Genomic DNA, 27191 nt, shown 5'->3' on the forward strand with positions numbered 1-27191 from the left:
CAGCACTTCATGAGGAATTTGTACAGGTCAGGCAGGTCAGAACAGTCAGTATGAATGTAAACCTGGTTGATATGCACACTCATTTAAAAGATGTAACTATTAGCAATTACCAGATAGCTGCACTGTTGATCATCCTGGATGAGTAATATCACAATGAAGACGTCTTGATGCATTCTCAATCATCCAGGAAAGTAAATCTCCAAAAGTTGAATCTGTTCATCTGGACGTAGCGTTTTTGTGGGAGAAATGTTTCATCACTCATCCAAGTGACTTTTTCAGTCTCAGCTGACTACAGGTTTCCACAATCTTATAAACAGTACATTTGCATAATGACTGAAACCAGCCCACTGAAGGAACAATGGTTGGGAGGTCAGTTCCTTAATCTTAATTATGCAAATTCTCATGACCATTGATTAACAACCACTGACCAAAACCCACTGATCAAAGACCACTCATCAATGGCCATGAGTACCATTCACAGAGAGTTGGGGAATGGCTGCAACACCATGGATTTTGTTGAGAAGGTGAGAGATGTCATTATGGAGTCAGATGGTCTCGTACGACGTTACATCTCTCTTCACTTGCATCCCAGTCACGGAAGCGTTGAAGGTAGTCCATAAGATATTACAGGATGACACCAACCTCAGCAACAGGACCACTCTCAGCGTCGACCAAGTGTGTTTGCTTTTGAAACTGTGTCTTCATTCCACTTACTTCACATACAAGGGTCAATTCTACAGGCAGAAACATGGGTGTGCCATGGGCTCCCCAGTTTCACCCATCGTGGCCAATTTGTATATGGAAAAGAGGGCTTTGCCATCCTACCCTGGAACACCACCAAGCCATTGGTTCAGATATGTGAATGACACCTGGGTGAAAATCAAATCTCAGGACGTACTACATTTCACGGATCACATTAACTCGGTGGACTGACACATCAAATTCACCAGGGAGGATATGAAAAGTGTCAGGTTAGCCTTCTTAGACTGTGAGATTTCCATCAGTAATGGGGGACATCTAAAAGCGTAAACCTACACATACAGATCAGTATCTAAGGTTTGACTCTCATCATCCACTGGAGCACAAACTGGGTGTCATCAGGACGCTACAACACAGAGCGAACACCATCCCCACTGACACAGCGGCCAGGGAGGCAGAAGAACAGCACATCAAGAAGGCCCTGAGTAAATGTGGTTATCCCAGCTGGACGTTTGTCAAAGCTGGGTGCCAAGAAGGTGCCAAAAGAAAGCTCCAGCCGATCCAGGAGAGAAGGACAACCGCTGCCCAAGCGAAAACCTGTAGTGATCCCATATGTGTCAGGAGTATTGGAGCAGTTGAGACGCATTTTTTCTAAACACCGGGTCTCTGTGGCTTTTAAACTCCAAAACGCTGCGCCAAAAATTGGTCCACCCCAAGGATCGGGTCCCCCGACACAAACAGAGTAACATAGTGTACGCTGTTAAGTGCCAGGAGGATTGCCAGGATTTATACATCGGGGAAACCAAACAACCTCTGGCAAAGCGGATGGCACAACACAGAAGAGCTACCTCGTCCGTCCAGGACTCTGCAGTCTATTCACACCTACAGGCCAGTGAACACTCTTTCAATGATGAGGATGTACACATCCTGGACAGGGAGAAACGCTTGTTTGAGCGCGGAGTCAAGGAGGCCATTTACGTGAAAAGGGAAAGACCATCTCTGAATCGAGGAGGGGGCCTAAGGGTACATCTTTCGCCATCTTACAATGCTGTGATTGCAGCCATTCCCCAACTCCCTGTGAATGGTACTCATGGCCATTGATCAGTGGTCTTCGATCAGTTGGTTTTGGTCAGTTGTTGTTGATCAATGGTCATGAGAATTTGCATAATTAAGATTAAGGAACTGACCTCACAGCCCATTGTTCCTTCAGTGGGCTGGTTTCAGTCATTATGCAAATGTACTGTTTACAAGATTGGGGAAACCTGCAGTCAGCTGAGACTGAAAAAGTCACTTGGATGAGTGATGAAACATTTCTCCCACAAAAACGCTACGTCCAGAAGAACAGATTCAACTTTTGGAGATCACAATGAAGAGTAATACTGCAACCGACCAGTCACATTGATCGGAAGGTTGGTGGTTCGATTCCTGGCTTCCCCTAGTCTGCATGCCAAATATCCTTGGGCAAGATATTAACCCCAAATTGGTCTCCGATGCATCCATCATAGTATGAATGTGTGTGAATGCTACTTAGAAAGCACTTAGAACAATGTGCTTGTGCGAATGGGTGCGAATGGGTGAATGCACAAGTTGTCTAAAGCGCTTTGAGTGCTCAGAAGAGTAGAAAAGCGCTATATAAGAACCAGTCCATTTACCATTTATATAAACTCCCTTCTGGAACAAATAGTAAATGTCTCAAGTGGGGTTTTTTTTCTAATAATTAATGCAATATAACAAATTCATTATCAAATTAGGTTTGCTATTTGCCAAATTTAGCTTGCTTTGCTTGTGATAGTTTTTAATTGCATTAGTTAGCTTCTTAGCTAATGCAAACTGAATGCTCTGACAATGTGATTGGTCAGTTGCGATGCTGGAGCTGGACCAACAGTGTTTTGATGATATAGGAACAACACCATCACAGAGGCAACAGATTGTCTCTGACTGAAGCTGAGAAAAGTCTACCGGCAACTCCACCTTTCCTGTTCACGTGCCTCTATGTCTGTATTCTCAAATGAGCATATTTCCCCAACTATTAATAATTCTTTGAAAACAGAAGAAGTGTTCAAATTTTGCCAAAATTTCCTGCTGCTAACAACAAGCCTTTTACATTCTTAGTCCATCATTGTTGTTGTTTGAAGCACCAGAAACATTTTATTAAACAATTTAAAAAAACAAAACAAAACAAAACAATACAGTTGAACAAAATACTTGTCCCATTGCTACACAATCACTTTTTTTGGAAAATAGGAAAACCTTAATGTGACTGGAATTATGCATTGAAATAGCATGTTCTAAGGTCACTGCTCTCTTGGTGGATCCGCATCTTCTTTTTTCTTCCAGAAGCCATCAAAGGAAAAGTAATATAAGAATGGATCTAGACAACAGTTCACAGCACTAAGACATATCAATGGCTTTAATTCAGTAGGTTTAACTGTAACTACACCTACTGACAAAGGTAGGAAACAGATAGTAAACAAAACCAAGTTCATGACAAATATCAGCATTACGTTCATCTTGTTGTTGATCGCAGAGTCACTGAGATGTCTGTGCAGTACCCAAGACACCATAACGGTGCACACAATGTTGACTGCTAGCATTGTGACTATTAACACAAGATGTACATTTGCTATACCTTTAGTTAAACCTGGTTTCCTGTCACGACTGAAATCAAAACATCCACTGTGGTTTGCATTTTTTGGAAAGTCCAAAGTCTCTGGAACATTCAATACCAGCACAAATAGCCAGACCACTGCTGCTCCTTTCCAGGCATTGGATGAAGTTCGAAGATGGCGTGACCTCAGAGGATAAACCACAGCCAGAAGTCTGTCCACGCTGATGAAAGTAATGAAGAAGGCGCTGGAGCGGATGTTGTTGCGAAAGAGCATTGTGATGAATTGGCACATTATGTTGCTCAGAGGCCATCTGCGGGTGGCGTGAAAGTAGATCCTCATGGGCAAAGAGATGATGACCAGCAGGTCTGATACTGCCAGGTTGACCATGAAGACAGCGTTGGGTGATTGGAGGCTGTGACGACAAAGAAGAATCCACAGTGCGACTGCGTTGAGAGGCAGACCTATCACCATAATGCAGCCAAAGACCCCAGCGTAAACCCTGTCCTCTGTAGTGACATTTGATGCGTTCATGATGAAGTTTCTGCCTCCTTATTAACTGAATTGCAGCTGAGCAGCAAACCTTCCACTCTCTGATGATTATCTGTGTGAAGTGAGGGTGGATTAGACTAGGGAGTGTGAAATATTGCAACAGGAAATCTGGTGGTGCAATTCGATCGTGGCCGCTGACGTTAATAGTTACCGGTATAACATTTTTAAATGAAATATCTTGTTTGACAAATAATAAACACACTTTTTTATACAATCTGACACCATTTAGAACCAATACTATTAACACCTGAGCCTAGGTTAACTGTAAAAGCTGTATTTCCCCCCCACTCCCAATGAAAAACAGGTAGCATTAAAACCAGTTTTTACCATTTTCTTTTTACTATTTTACAACTATAAACTAGTTTTACCGTGAAAAAGACAAACCAAACAGGCTGCAGGTCTACACCAACGCACAAAAGTGTTTCCACAGTTACGGAGCCAGCTATTTCCTTTTTTTCCAAGTAGTTGTGTTATGAGCTCTCGATTTGGATTTTGCATAGAGACATGTAAACTTGAGACTTCCTGTTTTTCACAAATAAGCTTATTTCATAAAATGTTACAAATAATTAGCAAAAAGTGACTGAATTCTCATAAAACAGCCTAGATTATTTTGCTATTTAAAGCTTTGATGATGCAGATTAACCTTTTTATGACTCTTAGAGCCTTGAGAAATTCAAGATTGTTCAAACGCTTTCAAAACCTCACATCGTCTGTAGTTTCTCTACCAGCAAAATGAGCCAGACGAGCGCAGATCCTTTTCAGGCACAGGACAAGGGTCTAAGATGGCATGGCGTCAAAGGAAAAACCAGAGCCATCAGACGTTCCGAGCTGATGACGGGGAAGAAGTTGCCACGGAGAGGATGTTGTTAAAGAGCATTGTGATGAACAGTGTGTGAAGAGTTAAAAAGTTTCACTTACAATGTGGTTTGTTTTACGTGCTTGACAGTATCTTGTTCTGCGGTATGGACTTCCGGAGGTCTTTTTTAAACTCTCCAGCAGATAAAGACAGGTTGTTTCCTCAGTCGTCAAGTGTACAAAATGTACAATAAATCAGCTACAGTCCTGAAGCTTTATATTTAAAGAATAGTTTTATGAAACTGTGAGGCTGACAAGTCTTTTCTCTATGTATCCCACTGCCTAAGCTTCACAAGTACATTTAACTGACAATTATTGTTGAGTTACTGGTGAAAATGTTGTTCGATTTTATTTATATAGCTCCAATTCACAACGACAGTCACCCAAAGGTGCTTTATATTATAAAATAATATTAGAATGAAACCCCCAAAATTGCATGACTCTGATCAAACCTGTGGTAACAGTGGGTAGAAAAAAAGTCCCTTTCTAACAGGAAGAAACCTCCTACAAACCCAGGGTCAGGGAGGGCAGCCATCTGCCACAAATCATTGGAGGTGAGTGGAAAGACAAGAAAGCAGAGAGAGGCAAGTCAAAAGACACACAATAGTACAATAAGCTCAGTTTCAGAACTTAGGAATTGGGATATTATGCTTGAACTAAATGAGCATTTTGTGCAATAACAAGTTAGTTCACCAAAAAAAAAAAAAGAAAAAATTCATGTCAAAAAGAAAATATCATACCAAAAATAACATGTCAAGCGTCTACATTTCTCCTCCCTTCATTGCATCTTCCTTTTTCTTCCAAAAGGAGTCAAAAGAAAAGTAATACAGCAGAGGATCGAAACAGCAGTTCACAGCAGCAAGACATACAAGTGGGGTTAAATGAGCAAAACTTTTTGTGGCTAAACCTATTTGCACAGGCAAGAAACAGATCGTGAATAAAACCAAATTCATGGCAAAAATCAGCATTACATTCACCCTTTTGTTGATCTTTGCAGTGTCACTGGGACGGTTGCATAGAGTCCAAGACACCATAATGGTGCAAACAATGTTGACTGCTAGCATTGTGATGATTAACACCATATACAAATAAATAACTGCTTGTTGTGTTGCACTCATAGAAACAGTCCATGCTGATGAAAGTAATGAAGAAGGAGCTGGAGCGGATGTTGTTGCGAAAGAGCATTGTGATGAATTGGCACATTATGTTGCTCAGAGGCCAGCTGCGGGTGGCGTGAAAGTAGATCCTCATGGGCAAAGAGATGATGACCAGCAGGTCTGATACTGCCAGGTTGACCATGAAGACAGCGTTGGGCGATTGGAGGCTGTGACGACGAAGAAGAATCCACAGTGCGACTGCGTTGAGAGGCAGACCTATCACCATAATGCAGCCAAAGACCCCAGCGTAAACCCTGTCCTCTGTAGTGATGACTGACGTGTTCATGATCACAGAAGAGATTTTTCTGTTCTTTATAAAGTATTATAGCTGAGCATTCAAAGTTCCTCTCAGTGCCGTTTATTTGTGTGAGGTGCGTTGAGGAAAGTTTTTAAGAGTAAATTGAAATGAAGTGGCACAGGAAATTTGTAGACTCATCTCAAGAGTTGTGGTTGATGACGTAAATTGAGTTTTTCTGTGTGGTGTATGCTATAATTAAATCCAAATGTTGTTATACCTCAAATAAATATATCTTAACTATTTCAGATAGTTAAGATCTAGCTCACATTAATGGTTATTATGAATTAAATATATATGTTATATCTCCTGTCTAGAATAGAATAGAATAGAATAGAATGCCTTTATTGTCACTATAGAGTTGTACAATGAGATACAGAGCATCTCCTACTCAGTGTAAACATGATGGGGGGTACAGTTCTGCAGCGCTATGTACATATGGACAGTATTAACATAGGGAAAAACATATATATATATATATAAAATGTACAATATACAAGCCGTAAGTAATATGTAATAAATAGTGTTATGTATATACAGTTGCGTTATTGCACATAGAATTGGTATTGCATAGTGGTGGTCCATAAAGGAAGTGGGAAGTGGGGGGGCTGTGTTATCTGTGCATGTGTGAGTTCAGGGTGGTTATCGCTTTGGGGAAGAAACTGTTTTGGAGTCTGTGGGTTTTTGTGTTGATGCACCTGTAGCGCTTCCCTGAGGGAAGCAGGCTGAACATGTTGAAGCCAGGGTAAGAGCTGTCCTTGATAATGTTTGCTGCTCTGCTGAGGCAGCGGGAGGAATAAATGTCCATCAGGGAGGGGAGAGGGCAGCCGATGATCTTTTGTGCTGTCTTGACCACACTCTGAAGCCTCACTCTATCTGCTTTGGTGCAGCTGCCGTACCATACCGTGATGCAGTAGGTTAGCAGGCTCTCAATGGACGAGCGGTAGAAGGTCAGCAGCAGGTTGGAGTTCAGCTTGTACTTCCTGAGGACTCTCAGGAAGTGCAGCCGCTGTTGGGCCTTCTTGATGACCGCTGAGATGTTTCCTGTCCAGGAGATGTCAGCAGAGATGAGGACACCAAGGAACCGGAAGGTGTGGACCCTCTCCACACACTCCCCGTTGATGTAGAGGGGGGCCAAGTCGGTGCTGTGTCTCCTGAAGTCAACAATGAGCTCTTTGGTTTTCTTAGTGTTCAGTGCCAGGTTGTTTTCTGAACACCATGCTGCCAGCTTCAGGACTTCCTCTCTGTACTCTGCCTCGTCTCCCTTCGAGATGAGTCCGACTACCATGGTGTCATCAGCAAACTTGATGATGAGAGTGTTGTTGTGGGTCGAACTGCAGTCGTGGGTGTAGAGAGAATACAAGAGGGGGCTCAGCACACAGCCCTGTGGGGAGCCGGTGCTCAGTGTGCGAGTGGAGGAGAGATGAGGGCCGAGTCTTACAGTCTGGGGCCGGTTTGTGAGGAAATCCTTTATCCAGGCACATGTGAGCCTGGATAAAGTCTAGGGCTAACTGTAAACATTGCTAGTTGTGTGATTCCTTCCACCCCACTTCCTCTAACAGAAATCGTTAATCAGTGTTCAGAGGAAAAACTGTCATTACATTCAGATATCAACCAAGCTTGAAAAACCAAACACACGTTCACTTATCAACATTAAACTTCCTTAGCAAGAAAGTCAAAGTATAAATAAGTGTTTGACCTAAAATTCTATGGATTACAAATAAGAAACAAAAATATAACCGAGGGTAACTGCTTAACAAGAAGAGCTTTTCATTTAAACTAAACTGCTGCTAGATGCACTTTATCCAGAATGCAATATTATATGAATGTACAATTGCAACTAATTCAATAAAAGGACACGATGTTACAATCCCTGATAATGCATTGCTTCAAATCGAGAAAGTCTTGAGGAATGGCTACTATGAGGAGTGTGTTTAATGAAAAATTGCAACCAAGCACAACATTCACAGTTTCCTCTAGTGCAGTTTGTGTAGGTGAAATAAGATAAGATAAGACTATGGAGGGTAGAAAGTAAAAGCTACAACAGCAAGTTTGCTGAGGTACTTCAAGAGTTGTGCCGCAAATTAATCATGCAGTTTTCTTTCGATATGCTTTAAAACATTTTGTAATGTAATATCTTATTACACATCAGCTTTTATAAGATCTGACGTAGTTTACAAAACCACTCACACGGTTATGACATGGTTATAATAAAATAATATTATAAATAATTCGTTTTTGTTACATCCCTAATCTATGCAAAAAATAGACATGTTGTGACATGTGACTCCCATGTTCTTTAAAAGTCCAAAGAGTGACCACAGAATGAATGGATGGCCAGCACTGTGTAATATTTACACATTGGGAGTTATACTTATAGCCGTTATTTAGTGGTCAACTAACATTTATACAACTTTCATATTTTTTTTAAATAAAATTAGTGTTTTTTGGATCAGTGGCACAAATCTGTTTAATGTGCAAATACTGTATTTGCTAGAGGACCCTGCAAATATGAGGGTTTACCATCCAAAAGTGACCACATAAAACATCAACTTGTCAGAGAGTCTGTGTTTCACTTTTCAATGTTATTATTGTAATTTTAGTGCTCTGTAATGGCTAGTAAGATTTCCTGTTTGTTCTTAATACTCAATGATGTTTTGTGTTCTTATGATGGTACATTTTTACATCAAGGATTGATGCTATTATGCATATTTTCTATGGATGATAAGGAATAGCAAATTCCAATCTTGTGTGTTCATGCTAGCTAAAAGTAAATTTCCAAATATTTGATAATACAAGATCTGAAAGTACAAGATTTTTTATTAATAGGTCTGCTAGTTTAGATTATGAGGAGAATATATTATATTTGTTGGTAATATTGCTTACATCCTTTATGTATTCCTGTTTTAAGAGTGTCATATTAATTGAATATAGGCATTCAATTTGATTTACTGTTGTTCTGCTAATCATGGCAGGTTTCAGTGTTGCACTTGTGTTTTTCAGTAATAAACAGGCTCTGTTGACCACCAATATAATATTTATTTTTTCTTCATTCTTTTGGAAAGCACTGTAAACTATTTACCATGCAACTGATCTGGTATTAGGCTACAGTACACATTATTAAAATCTATGTGAGACTGAACTCTCTGTGCCCTACTCTCTGACCGGAGTCCCTGTCCGTAAAGGAGTTACCAAACCAGCTCCCCGGTGATATTTGCTCTGAGATCCCTAAGCATCTCTTGGGCACAGCAAAAATAAGTTGTAAACATATTGGCTTATTGTCCACTTTTAATGCAGTAAACTTGTTTCTAAACTTGCAGCTGGGGCTTTTTATATACAGTGGGGCAAAAAAGTATTTAGTCAGCCACCGATTGTGCAAGTTCCCCCACTTAAAATAATGACAGAGGTCAGTAATTTGCACCAGAGGTACACTTCAACTGTGAGAGACAGAATGTGAAAAAAAAATCCATGAATCCACATGGTAGGATTTGTAAAGAATTTATTCGTAAATTAGGGTGGAAAATAAGTATTTAGTCACCTCAAACAAGGAAAATCTCTGGCTCCCACAGACCTGTAACGTCTTCTGTAAGAAGCTTTTCTGTCCCCCACTCGTTACCTGTATGAATGGCACCTGTTTGAACTCATCATCTGTATAAAAGACACCTGTCCACAGCCTCAAACAGTCAGACTCCAAACTCCGCCATGGCCAAGACCAAAGAGCTTTCGAAGGACACCAGGAAAAGTATTGTAGACCTGCACCAGACTGGGAACAGTGAATCTACAATAGGCAAGCAGCTTGGTGTGAAAAAATCAACTGTGGGAGCAATCATCAGAAAATGGAAGACATACAAGACCACTGATAATCTCCCTCCATCTGGGGCTCCACGCAAGATCTCATCCCGTGGGGTCAAAATGATCATGAGAACGGTGAGCAAAGATCCCAGAACCACACGGGGGGACCTGGTGAATGACCTGCAGAGAGCTGGGACCAAAGTAACAAAGGTCACCATCAGTAACACACTACAACGGCAGGGAATCAAATCCCGCAGTGCCAGACGTGTTCCGCTGCTGAAGCCAGTGTATGTCCAGGCCCGTCTGAAGTTTGCCACAGAGCACATGGATGACACAGCAGAGGATTGGGAGAATGTCATGTGGTCAGATGAAACCAAAGTAGAACTTTTTGGTATAAACTCAACTCGTCGTGTTTGGAGGAAGAAGAATACTGAGTTGCATCCCAAGAACACCATACCTACTGTGAAGCATGGGGGTGGAAACATCATGCTATGGGGCTGTTTTTCTGCCAAGGGGACAGGACGACTGATCCGTGTTAAGGACAGAATGAATGGGGCCATGTATCGTGAGATTTTGAGCCAAAACCTCCTTCCATCAGTGAGAACTTTGAAGATGAAACAAGGCTGGGTCTTCCAACATGACAATGATCCAAAACACATCGCCCGGGCAACAAAGGAGTGGCTCCGTAAGAAGCATTTGAAAGTCCTGGAGTGGCCTAGCCAGTCTCCAGACCTCAACCCCATAGAAAATCTGTGGCGGGAGTTGAAAGTCCGTGTTGCTCGGCGACAGCCCCAAAACATCACTGCTCTCGAGAAGATCTGCATGGAGGAATGGGCCAAAATACCAGCTACTGTGTGTGCAAACCTGGTAAAGACCTATAGTAAATGTTTGACCTCTGTTATTGCCAACAAAGGTTATGTTACAAAGTATTGAGTTGTATTTTTGTTATTGACCAAATACTTATTTTCCACCCTGATTTACGAATAAATTCTTTACAAATCCTACCATGTGGATTCATGGATTTTTTTTTCACATTCTGTCTCTCACAGTTGAAGTGTACCTCTGGTGCAAATTACTGACCTCTGTCATCATTTTAAGTGGGGGAACTTGCACAATCGGTGGCTGACTAAATACTTTGTTGCCCCACTGTACTTTATAGCCTTAAATGTGCCTCTCTATTGTGTTCTACTCTCTTCTGGAACGCTGATAATGTAAAACAAGCCATGCAAATGTGTCCTCTGCATTGATCTGAATGGAAGATAACCTTAACCAGAGCAACAACTAGCACGGTGATAAAACCAGCCTGACATTATGAACCTGTGAAACATGCCACTGCTTGCCATGTACGTGGGTTTCATCAGCGCTCACTTAGAGCAAATTGCAAGACATAGAGATGTCTGCAAGTGATACCGAAGATAACGCAGATGGTTGTTCTGCACAGAGTTAGCAGTGCCTTTTCCTCTTGGGCCTGATTTCTTATCTTGTTTTGGAGGGTTTTTTTGGGGTTTTTTTTGGGGGGGGGTTGAGAAAACAAACACAAAAACAAAAGATTCCACTGTGATATTTGAACCAGAACCTCTCTGTTAAAGTTCACGCAACCAAAGTAGAGTTGGCTAACATGACTAGCATTCAGCTCTGTGCTCATAATTTTACCGTCTGCTGCCACACTGGCTGACTTGAACATTGCAATTGCTGTCACTGCTGCTGCTGTCTGCAATGAGACAGCGCTGCGAGGCAGACATGACAACCAAATAAAAAAGGTTTTAACAGAAAAGACTGTAATACAAAATCTATTAGACTTAATTTGAAATTCTGGTAGAACTATAATATAATATAGTATTTGTTCTAAAATTAAAGTATAATTTGTATTTACCTACAAATATTTACTGATAGATACACTAGTAATGATTCAAGTTTTTAGTGCGAAGAAGAAATAATTATACTGTAAGTAATTTGAATTATACTTTAGGTATATTGCAGGAAAGGAGAAATAACTTTAAGTAGTTCATAACTACTTAACAGTTACGCACAGGTAAGAGTCTCACTACCTCTTGGTGAGTAGTTTGCATTGGCAGATATATCAACATTGTACACATCCTGAATGTAATGGTGTCATTCCATAATATTTGGATTGTATGTTTTAATAGATAGATAGATAGATAGATAGATAGATAGATATGAACTTAGCCTCTGTGTGGACATAGGATAGTCTCTCTCACTACTCCCAATTAGGAAGCCGCAAAAAGTTGAAAACTGCCCTCTGTAACTCAACCATTCAGAAAAAAGCTGTTACAAAGCAGAGAGGTCTAATTACAGGACGAGGCTGATGCTCATTTCTGCTGAGCAGTTTTTATTAGTGCGCACGCACGCACACACACACACACACACACACACACACACACACACACACACACACACACACACACAGGGACTATATATGGGACCCATAGAGTGACGTCTTGTGTGTTACAGAGTGGATATAGCATTTAAGATGAATTTCTTAACATTGCGCTGTCTCCTTCCTCTGCTACTTTTAAACTTTGTTTATTCTGGTGAGTTAATGAAAATTCCACTAAATGTGATACTTTAGATCTTGATATAAAGTACTGTGCACAGGCCTTGACCAATTCCTTATTGCTTCATAATTTCCTAGGGAATTAAGAAATAACTGCTTATTAAAATGTTTAAAATGTATACAATATAGTATATAAGGCAAAAACAGGGTTTTTTACAATTCTATGAATTTATTCTTCAACACAGCTTGAACCCTCTTGGTCAAACTTTTTTGTAATTTCTTTAAATAGTCTTCAGGAATATTTCTCTAGACTTCTTGAATGTCATTCAAAGCTCTTTTTTGGATGTTTCTGCCTTTTGCTCTGTTCTCTGTCAAGATGATCCCACGCTGGGCAGTCCATGACAGACAAATTTGGATTCATTCATCATCTTCAGTCACATGAGGATCAATCAGTTGTTTAGATAAAACAAAATATGGTTCACCTGTTCATATCACTAATCTGGCCAACAGAGCTAAGACGGTGCCAAGTTCTCCATTATTTTGCATAAATTATGTTTAGCTTATGATTTAGATTACAAACTATTCAAGTTTCGATTCATTAATTTAAGCAGTTTCACAGTTGTTTTTCTGTCCTATGTTTTTTTTGTTTGTTGTTTTTTGCTAACAGGACAGATTCTGAGGATGATCAAGAGGCGTGCACGTGACAACCAGCTTCAGAAAAACAAGCAGCTTCTCCTGAAGCTCACAGTCAGTCTTCATCAGCCTCTCCACCACGTGAAGGAGGGTTGGATTGTCCAGCCCCTGGACCATTTCAACCAACAAAATAGCAACACCTTCCCTCAGGTAGAGGAACGCTGAGCAATGCTTTAATGCTTCACACCCCTGCCTGCACGTAAAGGTTATTCACTTAAAGGCAGTTAAAAGAAAAAGACTTAATGAGGTTTTTTTTTAAAAAAACAACAAAACTTTTATGTAACTGAAAAATATATAAAATAATCATATGTGGGAAAAGGAAATTTTGCTATTGCTCTAGCAAAAATAACTTCTTACAGGTGTTTTGTAATGACTTTTTTGACATCTTTGATTCCCACTTGGATTCACATCTGAGTTTTTCACTGAATTTGGCAGCGTGTTTAGAATTTTTATCATTACAAAAGGTTCAGCTCAAACCTTCAGATAAACAATCTTATTATTTTCAAGCACTCGTTGACTTGATGCAGAAGAACATTTCCACCACAGTGCTTCATAGTTGGTTCTTCTCCCAACATGCTATTTTTAGTATGCAGCAAACACATTTCCCTTCAGAGCACATCATTTCATAACGCCTGCTTTGTATGTGTAAAATTTGCATTTTTAGGTATCACCATTTGCAAGAGTTATTTGCAGGTTCTCTGATAATATTTTGTGGTTCTTGAGAATTTCTATTTCAGGTTGTCTTTTCTCGCGCTGAATTTGCTGAAGTAGCCAGTCCAAGTCCAGACCAACTTCAAGTTTTGTTTCCTTTGTTTGAAATTTAGAAATCATTTTTTATTCTCTGTTAGACTAATAAGCTCGAGCTTGTCTTTGAAGGCCTCAGAGAGCTTCTTCCAACTTTGGCATGACATTTAAACAGACAAAATAATAGAGCATGCCAGAGGTTTGATCAAAGATAGAGTCTGCCTGTCACTCCCTTAGGAGCATCTCGTCCCCTTTTTTAATATTTTGGATTTGAAATGGTGTGGTTATGTTATTAGGGATTTTTTTTTTAAAGATAATGAAGAATATTACGAAATGTTAGTTTTTGATGTTATTTCCGTATATCGTCTTATCTTATCTGTAGGCATCGCATCAAAGAGAATCAAATGTCGGCTTGGCTAAATATGGACGATATCCATTTTCTACTTTTTAAATATGACTCTAAATTTACATTTCACTTCTGGGCACAGACCTCTCCAGTGCGAGTGCATGGTGCTGATAATTAAAGGCTTGATGTTTGAGAGGTCTTTGAAAATCTATGTTAACGATAAGAGAACTCTTCCATCAGTCAGATCCTGTGAACCAAAAGGAGGCCATAATTTATTTAAAGCACTGGAGAAGATGCCATCGTGTGATATTTCTGAAGACTGCTTGGATTGCAGTGACGCTGATAAAACAGATGCCCTGTCAGCTCAAATCGCAAAATAGGCTGCGTGCAGCAGAGCAAGTGTCCCGTCCCACTGAACCCTGCTGCTTTCACTTTGTTGTGGAGATAAGAGCTAAACTGAGTTGCTGTGGTTCTTAAGAAGCAGAGAGTGAGCGGTCCATTCAGAGAAATGTAGACTAGATGAACCTTTTTCATCACTCCTGATTCAGCACGGAGTGACAGGGTGGCGTTTCCTGACAGCATGAACTGAAATGTTCGGCCTCATTTAGCTCTTGCAGCCATTTGAGGCTGCCAATGTGCAAATTTGCCCACTCCAGCATCAAGTAAAGGATTACTCAGAGCAAGTCCTTGAATGTGCACTGCTGCCGGTTTGGGCGAGCATAAATAAAGCATGTCTTTCTTCTTGTACTTTTCTCAATGTCCTCCAGAGGTTCTTTGTGAATGAGGCATACTGGCAGCATCCTGATGGCCCGGTGTTTCTCTACATTGGGGGAGAAGGGCCCCTCGTTGAGTATGATGTTCTGACAGGTAGTGTAAAATACAGCACATATCGTCACCTGTTTGTGCCTTTCACAGATCAGACACGCATATGAAATCAGTGTTCAAAACACTCAAAGAACTGGCAACATAATGAATTAATAATCAAACTTTGGAGGTAAAGTGATGCTCATCTGCGAGTATATCTGTGTTTTGTCTTTTTTGTACCCTAAAACTTGTTTTGTAAGTACCCGTAATCCCCCAGAGAAGCGTGTATAGGAGACCTAGGAAAAAGTAGATGTTGGTACTGGGTTACAATTTTAAAACACACAGACACAGTGCTTCTATACTAAATTCACCTGTTATCATACTTTACTGCTAAAAATATACTGTGGAACAATTTTGTAATATACAGTAGATCACTAATCATTAATATTACGTAGATTGTTGTTTAACAACGACAAAACTTTAAAGAAGACCTATTATATATTAATAGAGTCATTTTGCAAGATCTTTGAACTCCTCCTCCCTTCCCCTTTTCGTCCATTTTTCCTATAAGCAACCTTTCTTCTGATTGGCTTCCCCACATAAACAGAATACTTGAAAAGCTGGTAAGCAGAGCTTCAGTACTCATATAGCCAGAAAGTGTGTTGCAGAGATCGTCATATTAATGATATCCCATGTCACTAATACTCTGCACATTGCCACTCCCTCACGTTCTCTAACATCTTCCTGATCTGCTCGCCTCACCACCATGGGCTTTCAGCCGATTGGCCCCTTGTCTTTGTAACTCTCTCCACATTTGCGACACTGGTTCTCTCCCTATCTTTAAAGCAAGCCTTAAAACAGACTTTTTTTAAACTTGCTTTTTCTGTTTAATTTTAATTTTATGAACCTCTGATGTTTAATTCAGTCAGTTTGTCAGTTTGTCCATACTGTGATTTTGTTATTTAATTGCTTTTACCACTGAGTGTCTTGAAAGGTGTATATAAATAAAATGCATACTTTTTATTATAGTTATCCCTTTTCTATGACATCATACAGATCCAATCACAGAAAAAAAAAAGTCTAATACTGAGGATTTAGATCAGTCTGAAGCCTGTGAGCTTTATCCTCACAGCGATTACTACAACTCATACACTGACCTAATTTTTATAAACACCGGCCATGTTTAATATGAGCACAGACAGCAGTCACAGTGCATTTATGACAGAAAATAAGGAAAGTGATTAATAGGTCCAGCAAGGTCAGGGAGGAGGCTGTATTTGAATGGCTATAGCTATTAGCTATATGTAGATGTTGGTTTTTATAAATCATTAGTTCATTATTTTGATAATAGTTTAGATCATTTAGGATTTTTCTAAGCACAATGCCAAAATGATGGTTGACAAGAAATTATACTTATTTTCACAGCTAATTCAACGCTATCATTTTGATATTTTCTTGTTTTTCACATTGTATGGCAGTACAGGCTCAATCATCACCGTCACCATTCATATATCAAGAAGATTATAGATGAAAAGCCTTTCTGATGGCACCACTGTCATATTTTAATGAAAAAAATATATATATCGAGAGTTCATTCATTCGTGTTTTCTGAAATTTGTCTTCAAATGTGCAAACAGTCTAGCCCCAGAGCCTCTTTCAAGAAATGACCAAAGAGAAGAAGAATCGTTAGGAGAATAGTGAACAGGAAGTGTAAAATGTCACAGCAATATGGAGAAGATCAGCATTCTCTGTAAAAGCCTGTTATCTATAAATACACTTCCACCCGAAATCAAATTAATTACAGAGCTTAAATCTTTCACGGTAAAGGTCAAAGTTTGTAAAAAAGCACAGAGCTGCAGCTATTTCAATTAATTAGAATTTCATAATTATTCATATTTTCTAGGAATCATGTTATAATCAATGCGTCTCTGTATGTCTTTTGTTAGATTTCTACATTTTGTGTCCAGTTAGTGTATATTTAACATAGTTTTGTATCTACAGTACATCGTGGTTCTATGTGATTGAATATTATAAACTTTTATTTATTAAACTGCATCATCTTGTTTGTATAAAATTGATCAATAGTGCAAATAGTCATCAGTTACCACTTAATAGTTTCCATATTTTTTGCTCAGACTGTAGCAGGACAGTGTAGCTGGACACATGACACTTTGTAACTTTTTAAAGTTACACTCACTTTTAAGCCTCTCGTGTACCGTACCTGCATCTCTAAAAAAATATTAGGGCTTGCTTCAAAATGAATCTTATCTGCTTCGAACATGTTTTCCCAGGTCACCATAGTGACATGGCTGAAGAGCACGGTGCTCTACTTCTGGCTCTGGAGCATCGTTTCTATGGTGACAGCATTAACCCTGATGGCCTCAAAACAGAGAACCTGGCAGACCTAAGCAGCCAGCAGGCGTTAGTGCTGACTCTCTACCAGTGTGTGTGTGTGTGTGTGTGTGTGTGTGTGTGTGTGTGTGTGTGTGTGTGTGTGTGTGTGTGTGTGTGTGTGTGGGTGTTCATCATGCAAATGTGTATCTTTCCCATCGCATTTCTCCTGCATATGAATGCACACCTGTCTATCTTAGGATTCATTAGGACATAGACTATCAGTAATTTTATTTGTAAGTCAGGCAAATCTAATGTAATTTTGTACATTTGATTCCAAGTATCTCTCTGTCGTTTCATCTATCTGATTACATTTGTCTTCGTGACTTTTGTGCAGACCTCTTTAGATGCATGTGCACTTTATTTTTTGTAATTTGTTTCTTTTCATTCAGACTTACTGACCTGGCTGCATTCCACCAGTACATCAGCCAAAACTTCAATCTGACGCACAGAAACACATGGATCAGCTTCGGAGGCTCATACTCTGGAGCTCTATCAGCCTGGTTCAGAGGAAAGGTACAGGACATGGTTTACATATGGAAGCATTCAAAGATGCATAAGGCTTCAAACTTTAAAATACAGCACCTCACAATCTTTAAAAACTAATCCTATAAAAGACAGAGAAAGATTTTAGAGCTTATTGACTGTTCTTCTGGAACAACACTTCTTATTCCTGATACTGTGACTGAGATATTTGTTCTATATCATTTTACAAAAACAGATCAGAGCAACATATTTGTATTTCATACTGACAGGAAAGATCTAGTTTAGGGAAAAACACAGCGTGAGTCATTTGTTTCCGAAGAACTGTAGACAGGCAATAATTCATAGATGCTCTTCTGTTTATACCCTGAGGAGATAAGAAAGTACTGAATCTCATCTTACTATATGAATGTATCACTTGCTTTTTTTTTTTACTTACATTTTCAAGTCCACAAACTAAAAGAAGATGATTCTTTAAGTGAATATTTGTGGTTACTCTTGTGCAATGATTTTCTAGACAAAGAGTTAATCAGTACCCTTTCTGAGGTCATGACGTTACTATGCTACCTCTATGGTTTTGTTAGTAAATCCCATAAAAAGACTAAAATCAGCTACATTATGAAGAAGTGTTCCCCACTTTCAGATTTTTTAACATATCTTTCACATGTTGAATTGCATATTTTAGATAATCAAACTAATTTTAATATTAGCCAAATATAAGCAGAGTACATACAAAATGCAGTATTTTAAATAGTGATTTCAGGTAATAAGGGGGGGGGGGGGGGGGGGGGGGGGGGCTCACCAAAGCTTTTCTGCCCTTTACCAGAAAATCCTGAAGGAGAATGTCTGGCCGTCATGGTTTGGAGTGGCCTAGTCAAAGTCCAGACTCATGTAGTTTGGCATGACCTTAAAGAGGCCGTTCATGCTCAAAAATCCTCCAGTTCCTCCAAAGTGATGTGAAAGACTCATATTATTAGTTATCAAAAACATTTGATTGCAGTTCTTGCTGCCAAAGGTGGCACAACCAGTTATTAGTTTTAGTGGGCAATTACCTTTTAAAAAGAGGATCATGTAGGTCTGGATAGCTTTTAATACACTAAAAAAAACTACTTCTTAAAAGCACTTAACCAATAAATAAATATTCAAAACTGCAATTTTGTATTTACTCTGGTTATCTTTGTTTAATATTAGAATTTCTTTGATGATCTGACACTTGCAAATGTGAGAAATATGCAAAAGAAATCAGGAAGGAGCATATATTCATATATATAAAAGTACATCGATTGCTGCTTCCACGCTTCATAGCCTGCATGCAGCTCTCCATGAATTCATTCCCAAAGAAAGATGAAGTCTTTAAGTGGTGTTTGGTAAAGAAGATTTTAGGAAATACTTTTAGAACATCTGAGGATGAAGCCACTTTCAAGTATGGATTTGACTGCTGCATTAGTCCCTGTATAGCAAAAGCAAGGAGCTAAACCAAGCTCAGTCACCATATTAAGCGGAGTCATGTGTTAGGTAGTGTAACAGTGTGGAGAGGAATGTTACATGTTAAGTTTTGGATATAAAGACATGTATAGATTATCGGGTTGTTAACATTGATCCTCATGTTTTACAAAAATCATGTAAACTCAACAGAAATATATTAATTGTTTTTGTGTGTCTTCTCTCGCTCTGTACTGCAGTTTCCCAATCTGGTGTATGGAGCTGTGGCCTCCTCTGCTCCAGTCAAGGCAAAGCTGGACTTTTCTGAGTATAACAACGTAATACGACACAAACCATGGTCACAGGATTTAATATCACCATTCATTTAATTATTATTGATTTCTTTGTGTTTTCATCGCTGACTCTTATGGGCTGAATGTGTTTTTCACCATCAAAGAAGTAACTGTGATCAAGTCCAGTTTTTCCCTTCTGATGTCAGTACACCACAAAGGTTCCTCCATAACCAGAACTTGACCTTAGGTTCCTCTGTTGTACCTACATCCCTCCAAACAACTAAGGTGTCTACTGAAGTTCATTTCCTTTTGAATCACATATCTGCCCTCTCCTCTATTTCAGGTTGTTGGCTTGAGCCTGTTGAATGAGGCAGTTGGTGGCTCAGAGAAGGTGAGAAGTCTGCCACCATCTGTGCATCATGTGTCAGGGATTAGATTTTAGTCTGTTACTTTTGTCTGTTAACTTCACACCATCCACTTCCTGCAGTGTCTGTCTAAAGTGCGTGAAGCGTTTGCTGCAGTGAAAGAAGCTCTGATGAGTGGAAATATCAACCAGGTAGCCTCAGACTTTGGATGCTGTCAAATCCCCAAGGATCCTTATGATCAGGTGATGACATGCTTTGATGGACACCAAGCTCTTGTTCACGCAGTTCTGTTCATTTTTTGCTTTTTAAAAAAATTAAATATATACTTTTTTGTGATAACTTTCTTTTCCCACTGTATGCTGGTAATAAGCTGTTTGAACCTTTGCAATCATGTGAAAAAGAAAGCGCAGCTTTATTTTAAACCTGTCTACAGTCTTTCTGTGATAAACATAGGACAACTGTCAGGTATACTATTGCATTTTATTGCAAAGTTCAACTTGATGGTAAAATGCCAAAGCTGTAGTTGCGAGACCTTCACTGCAAAACATAATATGGTACTTGTCCAGAGTGTTGCTCTCTTGCTAAATATATTTAAACAAATATGGAGGTTAATTCAAAATTATTCATTTGCCTATCATGGCTGCCGGGGCGAGCCATGTGGTGAAGGAGGAAACGGACCCAAAATGCAGGCAGTGGACTGGTGATGAGAGAGACAGGTGGGCAACACACCTGGGAGAAATCGGAGCTGACGGGACAGGGGAAACGTAAATTGAACACACTCACATGAGACGGGGACCTTCAGAATAAAACAGGAAACTCAGACACAGAGAACCAGACATGACACTGAACTAAACAGACAGATTCACAAGCAGATAGTATGACCAGGGCAGGCACAGAACAGAAACCTAACAAATCATAACAGAATACATACTCAGAATAAACAAAAGCATAAAGAAACACAAAACACTGAGTCAGCAGACTCAGGACCATGACATTGCCTGCCTAATAAAGAGCTATGGGTCACTGAGTCCAGACTTTACTGAAGAGGGTGCTCAAAATGGGAGTCATGACATGAGGTTCAAAAATGGAACTTAAAGCGTGTACTGTCAACAGTTCTTCTTGTGGACCGCCGTGTTAGCCATTAGGTGTTCTGTATGTACTAGCATGATCCTTTCTGAGGCCAGAAAACAGAAATGAAAAACAACAGCAACAACAAAAGCTAACCCCAAAAAGCAGAAGCAGTGTGTAGAGCACACGCCATGATTTATTAGCTTGTAGAACCACTTTTAGCAGCAGTAACTTGAAGTGTCTGTTTTCTGTATGTCTTTTTCAAGCTCTCACATTGTTCTGGTGGAAGTGTGGCCCACTCTTCTTTGCAATGTTGATTCAGTTGTTTGAAGTTTGCAGGCATTTATTTATGCACAGCCCGCTTAAGGTCCCACCATAGCATTTCAATTGGACCAGTGGTCCATTCCAGCACTTTGATTATTTGCTTTTGGGATCACTTTCATATTTCATAACCCATTTTCAACCAAACGTTATCTGATCTGTCACACAGATAAAGAGAAAGTAGCTTTCTGAGGAAGCAGCCCTTCCAAATAATGTCCTGATAATACCCTGATGTGTAAAACCTGAACTGAAAGAGGATGCAAGCCTCCTTTACTTTTCACATTCAATATAATGTGGCCACTAAACTGCTGGCCATAGCAGTTCATGGCTTCTCCAGATCCCTGGGAAAGCTCTCTTTTTAGACCTAGCCCTGCTTTCACAGTCCAGGTCAAATGAAAGAGTTTTTTAAGTAGTAGTATACATAAAGTGGGCTTAATTATTTGCCTACTTGTATTGACTGCGTGTGGGCTGTCAAAGTGTTTAGGCTGGTTAACAAACACTGTACACAGATTCAACTTTTCATGTTAATCTCTTGTTACCATTTATTCATTACTTTTAACTTTCCATTAATATCATTCACTTTTTAGTATTTATCATCTAAAGTTAACAAGTTATTTCTGTATGTTCATTAGTTTAAGCATTAAATTTGCTCACTAAATCTATTTTGCTCTCTTATTTGAACACTGGGCTTCAAATATTAGTGTACTTTTCCACTTCTTTAAGTTACTTGAAGACGTTTCACCTCTCATCCAAGAAGCTTCTTCAGTTCTAAGGTCAAATGGTGGAGAGTCCCAGATATAAACCTAGTGGGAGTATCCCCCCACAGAGGGACAAAAGGACCCCCTGATGATCCTCTACTCGCCTGAGCCAAGGTGTGAAACTGGGTGTGGGTCCCAATCAGCCAGAGTTTCGGATGAGTTCATTGTGAAACCTGGCCCCACCTTATCATGTGAATTCCTAAGATCAGATGGCCCAGGATGTGAGTGGGCGTTAAGGCGTCTGGGAAGGGAACTCAAAACTGGATTATAGATGGCAGAGAGTTGGTGTCGTAAACCGTCCTCAAGCAATTTAAAGAAGTCCAGAAGCTTTTCTTTACAAGCTTCTTTGACTACGATGACCTGGATGACTGAGAACCTTCACAGACATACTTTTCAAATTATTTCCACGTAGTCTCCTAGTTGGCAATCGATATTTTTCCTCATTTAATCCTGTTTTCTTTCTCTTTAACTCTTTCCTTTATTTGTATCTATCTCTTTCCAGTTTTTATGCAAGTGGACAATAACATATTCCTTTACTTTAGATTGAGCTGATGGAAAGCTTGGCCGACATTTTCATGGGAGCAGTGCAGTACAATGAAGAGGGGGTACTCATGTCGATAAATGAGCTCTGTGGCATAATGACCAACAACAGCCAGGAATATCAGGATGGGATGGAAGCCTACAACCGCCTTGTTAAACTCTCACAGGTATGGAGAACAGAGCGGGCTCCTTCTCCCCCTTTACATGTCGATATGTGGCCACCAGATGTCACTGCTGAGCCATTTTCCTGTATGTCTGCTGTCCCTCTCAGAGCTAAAAACAAGCAGTGCAAGCATTTGTGATTCCTTCATGCCTTTACCCTTATGCAACTCCCACAACATCTGTCTACTAGTTTTGTTTCTTTTCTTTTTTGTCTCTTTGCATGTGTTTCTGCACTTGACAGATTTACCGATTCACCAGTAAGGAGCCGTGTTTGGACATCTCCTATGAGAAATCAATGAAGGATCTGATGGACACGTCAGTCCATGCCGGCAGAAGAGGAGAGAGACAGTGGACCTACCAGACATGCACTGAATTTGGCTTCTGTACAACACAAACACACACAGACACTTGTTTTCATATATTAGCGTAATTAACATAATTAACATAATGCTTTCCCTAGCTGCGTACTCTAACCATCAGAAAATGAATGCCTAACCCTTAGCCTAAACCTAACCATAACCTAATTGTAACCCTGACACTAAAACAGCATTTTGAGCCTGGAAAATGCCTTCAATCTTGTGGAGATAGGCATCTTGTCCCCATAAGTGACTGTTGTCCCCCACAAGTATAGTGGCATGCCAATTTTCTGTCCTCACAAAGTCATGTAGACATGTACACACACACACACACACACACACACACACACACTAACACTTCTTTATCATACGTGATTTTTTTCTTTTCATGTTTGTAGACCAGAGTTGTGAGGACGCCACTTGTCCTTTCTCTGGGATGTTGACCCTGCAGGATCAGACTAAGCTCTGTACCACGCTGTTTGGTATTTCCCAGCATTCCCTGCCTGCTCGCATCGCCTTCACAAACACTTACTACGGAGGAGACAACCCCCACACACACAGAATCCTTTATGTTAATGGTGAGAGTGGGTTTACTACAGACAAAGTCAACACATTTACAGAGAAAATACAAAAGTAAGGCGAGACAGAGAATACCGCCTTTTCTTACATATTTAGATAACCAGCAGGGCTGCAGCACTTTCTTGACTGTTGAAGACTTTTTTTTATCACTTCCACAGGAGGAATCGACCCGTGGAAGACGTTGTCGGTGGTGCAGGACGGGACTGAGGAAGGAGAGGAGGCCCAGACAATTTTCATTAAGGACACTGCTCACTGCGCTGACATGTCGAGTAGAAGAGTCACAGACCGCAGCTCGCTCACGAAAGCCAGACAGGTACCCACGCCTCACTGAGAAGTTTTCAATCTGAAAAGCATTTTTCAGAGCAGCTTCACACACCAGTCAGTGCTGTAATCCTTTAAAGCATATTTTCCTCTCTTTCCATGTCTGTCTTAAAACAGCACAGAGGCGCGCTTGAAGAGTAAACAGATCCTATCCTGACGTTATTTCAGCCTAAGAAACAGAGGACAAAATCCACAATGCCCACATTTTAAAGTAAAATTCAAATCAGTGCATTTTACCTGAAGTTTTAGCTATTTTTGAACTTAAATTAAACTTCCAAACTTTAGAAGTAGAACATCTGATATGAGTTAACAACAAAGATGATGCACTCTCTAGTCAAATACATGCAACTGCACATTGCTGGTTAATTACATTGCAGCATTTACACCATATATTTCCAGAGCGTGCCTTGTCTCTTTTAAAGAGAAATGAGGTAATTCCAGCTTTAATAACTGTCAGAGTTGTAAAATACTGCCTCGTGATATAATAAACTATACTGTGAAAGTGTCAGTTAAATGCTGTAATGCATTTTTACACAGTATTGTGGATTTGTCCTGCATATATAGATATATAATCTATAAATCTCAAATTAGTTGTGATTCATATATCATAGTGCACAAAACAACCACTTAAGTGCTGCTTGGTGGTGCACAATCACAAATCAAGTGCTTACTGCACTCTTGCAAATCACACATTGCAGGCTTCCCATATCAAAACCAGCCTTTTAAACCACATACTAACCCAGGAAGCACCTTTGCTTTGCGGTATAGTGTGGTAACAATCCTCAAGCAGTTGTAGCATTAGAAACATGAAAAACCTTAATGTATGTCTGCCTTTCTTTCTCATCTTTCCACCTCTCAGGAGATTGAAAAACACGTGGCTAACTGGCTAAAGACAGCTGCCCAGGAGAAGCTGGAGAAAGGAACGTCCTGATCAGATCACGTTATAACCCGATCATCCCTTATCACCCACGTCTGAAGCTGATAAGAAATAGTTAATAATCTGTCCTCCGCCTCCTCCTTCTCCTGCTCATCATCTTCCATTTCCTCCCTCCTGTTCTCTGCCCCTTTGCTGTCCATCTATATCAATCTCACAGCACAGAGGCCGATCTGTGTATTTATGTGTTGTGCTTTTCGAGATTTTCCTCTTATGTCTTTATTTTGGACTTTGTGCTGAACATTTCTGATGTTTAGGCTGATTGAGTTTTTAGAGGTTTGTGTTCTTAACAGCCATTTCTCACTGATTAATTTTTAAATGGTGCTAGTAAAATAAAATGTTTTTCGTTTTTTTTTTTAATCTGAGTTTTGTTTTTGAAGTATTCCTCAGTTGTCATAACCATTAAGTGTCACTAGGGTGTGATATTGCTACATGATGAAACCCATTTCTTGAGGCGCTGCTATCAAAGTCCTGAGTGGCTTATTTGTTGTTTTTGATGAAATACAGTAAGCATGCGAATCTCAAGCATTTGTCTCTGATGTTTTTCTTTCTTTTTGCTTACATTTGTTAAAATCAATGAACTTCAGCGGATGTGATGAGATGGAGACTGTTTGTGACAGAAAGGTGAGGAAATTGTCCCAAGGCCATCTGTTTCCTTGTTTGTTTGTGTGTGTGTGTGTGTGTGTGTGTGTGTGTGTGTGTGTGTGTGTGTGTGTGTGTGTTAGTGAGAGAGAGAGAGAGAGAGAGAGAGAGAGAGAGAGAGAATATCTCAGTAGGGGGGTCAAAAGTGGGAGGTCGTGGCCTTGCTGACCCCGTGGGAGTGAAGATCATCAATCAGCTAGAGGCTGGACAGAGCAGCAGGAGGGGACAAGCGCACACACACAGACACACAAACACAGGCATACCTAGATACTGTAACAAATGCTGGGCATATAGCACAATGAAAGTGCATTTAAATGGACTAAACAAGTAATTGAATCAGACATCAAGCATTTATTTTACATTCCAGTCCCCCCTCCTCCTTCTCAGCCACACACCCACACGGCACACTGTGGCATCTATAAAGGACCGCCAGAGGTTTGCTGTTGGTAAATGTGTCTGTGTTTTCTGTATATATATATATATATATATATATATATATATATATGTGTGTGTGTGTGTGTGTGTGTGTGTGTGTGTGTGTGTGTGTGTGTGTGTGTGTGTTTTCAGCCCAGCGCTTCTGTTTCATTCTGTTTTTAACAATCTACTTACTATAGTAAACAAACAAACACACACACATGCACGCACACTGCCACAAATTCCACTATCTGGATTATCAGCCAGCACTTGCAGGGCGACAGGGCATGCTTTTTCTATCTCCTCCTCCTCCCCCTCTTGCAGCCTGTCCTGTTGATCAATGAGGAAGTTCTTGGGCCTCAACTATTAATCAGAGCCTATCGGCTATCTGTCCGCCGGGCCAACCAATCAAAGCCCTACGACAGCTGGGCCATGAAAAATGTGGCCCAGTGGACTGAGGGGAGGCTGGAGAAGTTGGGGATGAGGGGGAGGGGTTGGTGGCAGTGGGGTCGCAGAGAAGAGGAGGGAGGTGAAGGAGCACTCTATCTGTTCCAAGTCAGATCAGGCTGCACGACTGCACTTAATGCACTTACAGTTGATTCTGTTCATACTGATGGCTGCCACACACACACACCTACACGAACATGATGAAGCACATAGCTTTCATGACACACAGAATGATTCATTTCAATCAACACACATTTTCTTCCTGATTTACATTTACTTCAGACAGAGACATTCTGCAGCCATACAGCACCCACTGTGTTACCACTTCTTGTTTTCATCTGGTGGCAGCCAGCGTGATAAAATCTGTCAAAAAGTACGACAAACACAGCGTTTTTATGGAGCCTTTGCAGCAGAAAGCTCCTCAGTGAGGCCTGTCTGTTGATCTGTTGTTTAATAACAAGGCCTCGAAGCTTCATCAACGCACTGCCATCCCTCTTCTGCATAATCACCATGCTCACACTCATCCATTCACATCTTATTGCCATGATTAGATTACATCTAATGCTATTACATCACTCCCATCTCTCTCCCTCCTCTTCACTCCACCTCTCTTCCTCATCATAGATTTCTTGCAGAT

At 40.2% G+C, this 27191-nt stretch overlaps 2 protein-coding genes and 1 pseudogene across 3 annotated transcripts; 1 reads left to right on the forward strand and 2 right to left on the reverse strand.

The window, feature by feature from the left end:
• Positions 1-2681: 2681 nt before the first annotated feature.
• Positions 2682-4732, reverse strand: LOC146559228 (lysophosphatidic acid receptor 6-like). Of its 2 annotated transcripts, none has more exons than XM_085244668.1 (2): positions 4563-4732; positions 2682-3909 (listed from the first exon to the last, which is right to left on the reverse strand). In XM_085244668.1, the coding sequence occupies exon 2, from the start codon at positions 3837-3839 to the stop codon at positions 2994-2996; it is 846 nt and encodes a 281-aa protein (XP_085100794.1). In that variant the 5' UTR covers positions 3840-3909; positions 4563-4732; the 3' UTR covers positions 2682-2993. The 2 variants fall into 2 exon arrangements, with proteins under 2 accessions (XP_085100794.1, XP_085100793.1); XM_085244667.1 differs by having other exon boundaries at positions 4226-4732.
• Positions 4733-5063: 331 nt separating this feature from the next.
• LOC146559229 (lysophosphatidic acid receptor 6-like) lies at positions 5064-6166 on the reverse strand (annotated as a pseudogene).
• Positions 6167-12441: 6275 nt separating this feature from the next.
• On the forward strand, positions 12442-25612 carry prss16 (serine protease 16). Its single transcript, XM_085244749.1, has 13 exons — positions 12442-12508; positions 13139-13314; positions 15022-15121; positions 17350-17479; positions 17842-17965; positions 19615-19692; positions 19991-20038; positions 20135-20254; positions 22702-22866; positions 23103-23244; positions 23616-23795; positions 23955-24109; positions 24977-25612. The coding sequence occupies exons 1-13, from the start codon at positions 12448-12450 to the stop codon at positions 25046-25048; spliced, it is 1551 nt and encodes a 516-aa protein (XP_085100875.1). The 5' UTR covers positions 12442-12447; the 3' UTR covers positions 25049-25612.
• Positions 25613-27191: the final 1579 nt, after the last annotated feature.

Source organism: Mchenga conophoros, linkage group LG14, assembly GCF_057382185.1.
Source record: "Mchenga conophoros isolate Kocher_MC1m ecotype Shallow Benthic linkage group LG14, M_conophoros_male_GT1.1, whole genome shotgun sequence".
In the NCBI taxonomy this organism is placed as follows: Eukaryota; Metazoa; Chordata; class Actinopteri; order Cichliformes; family Cichlidae; genus Mchenga; species Mchenga conophoros.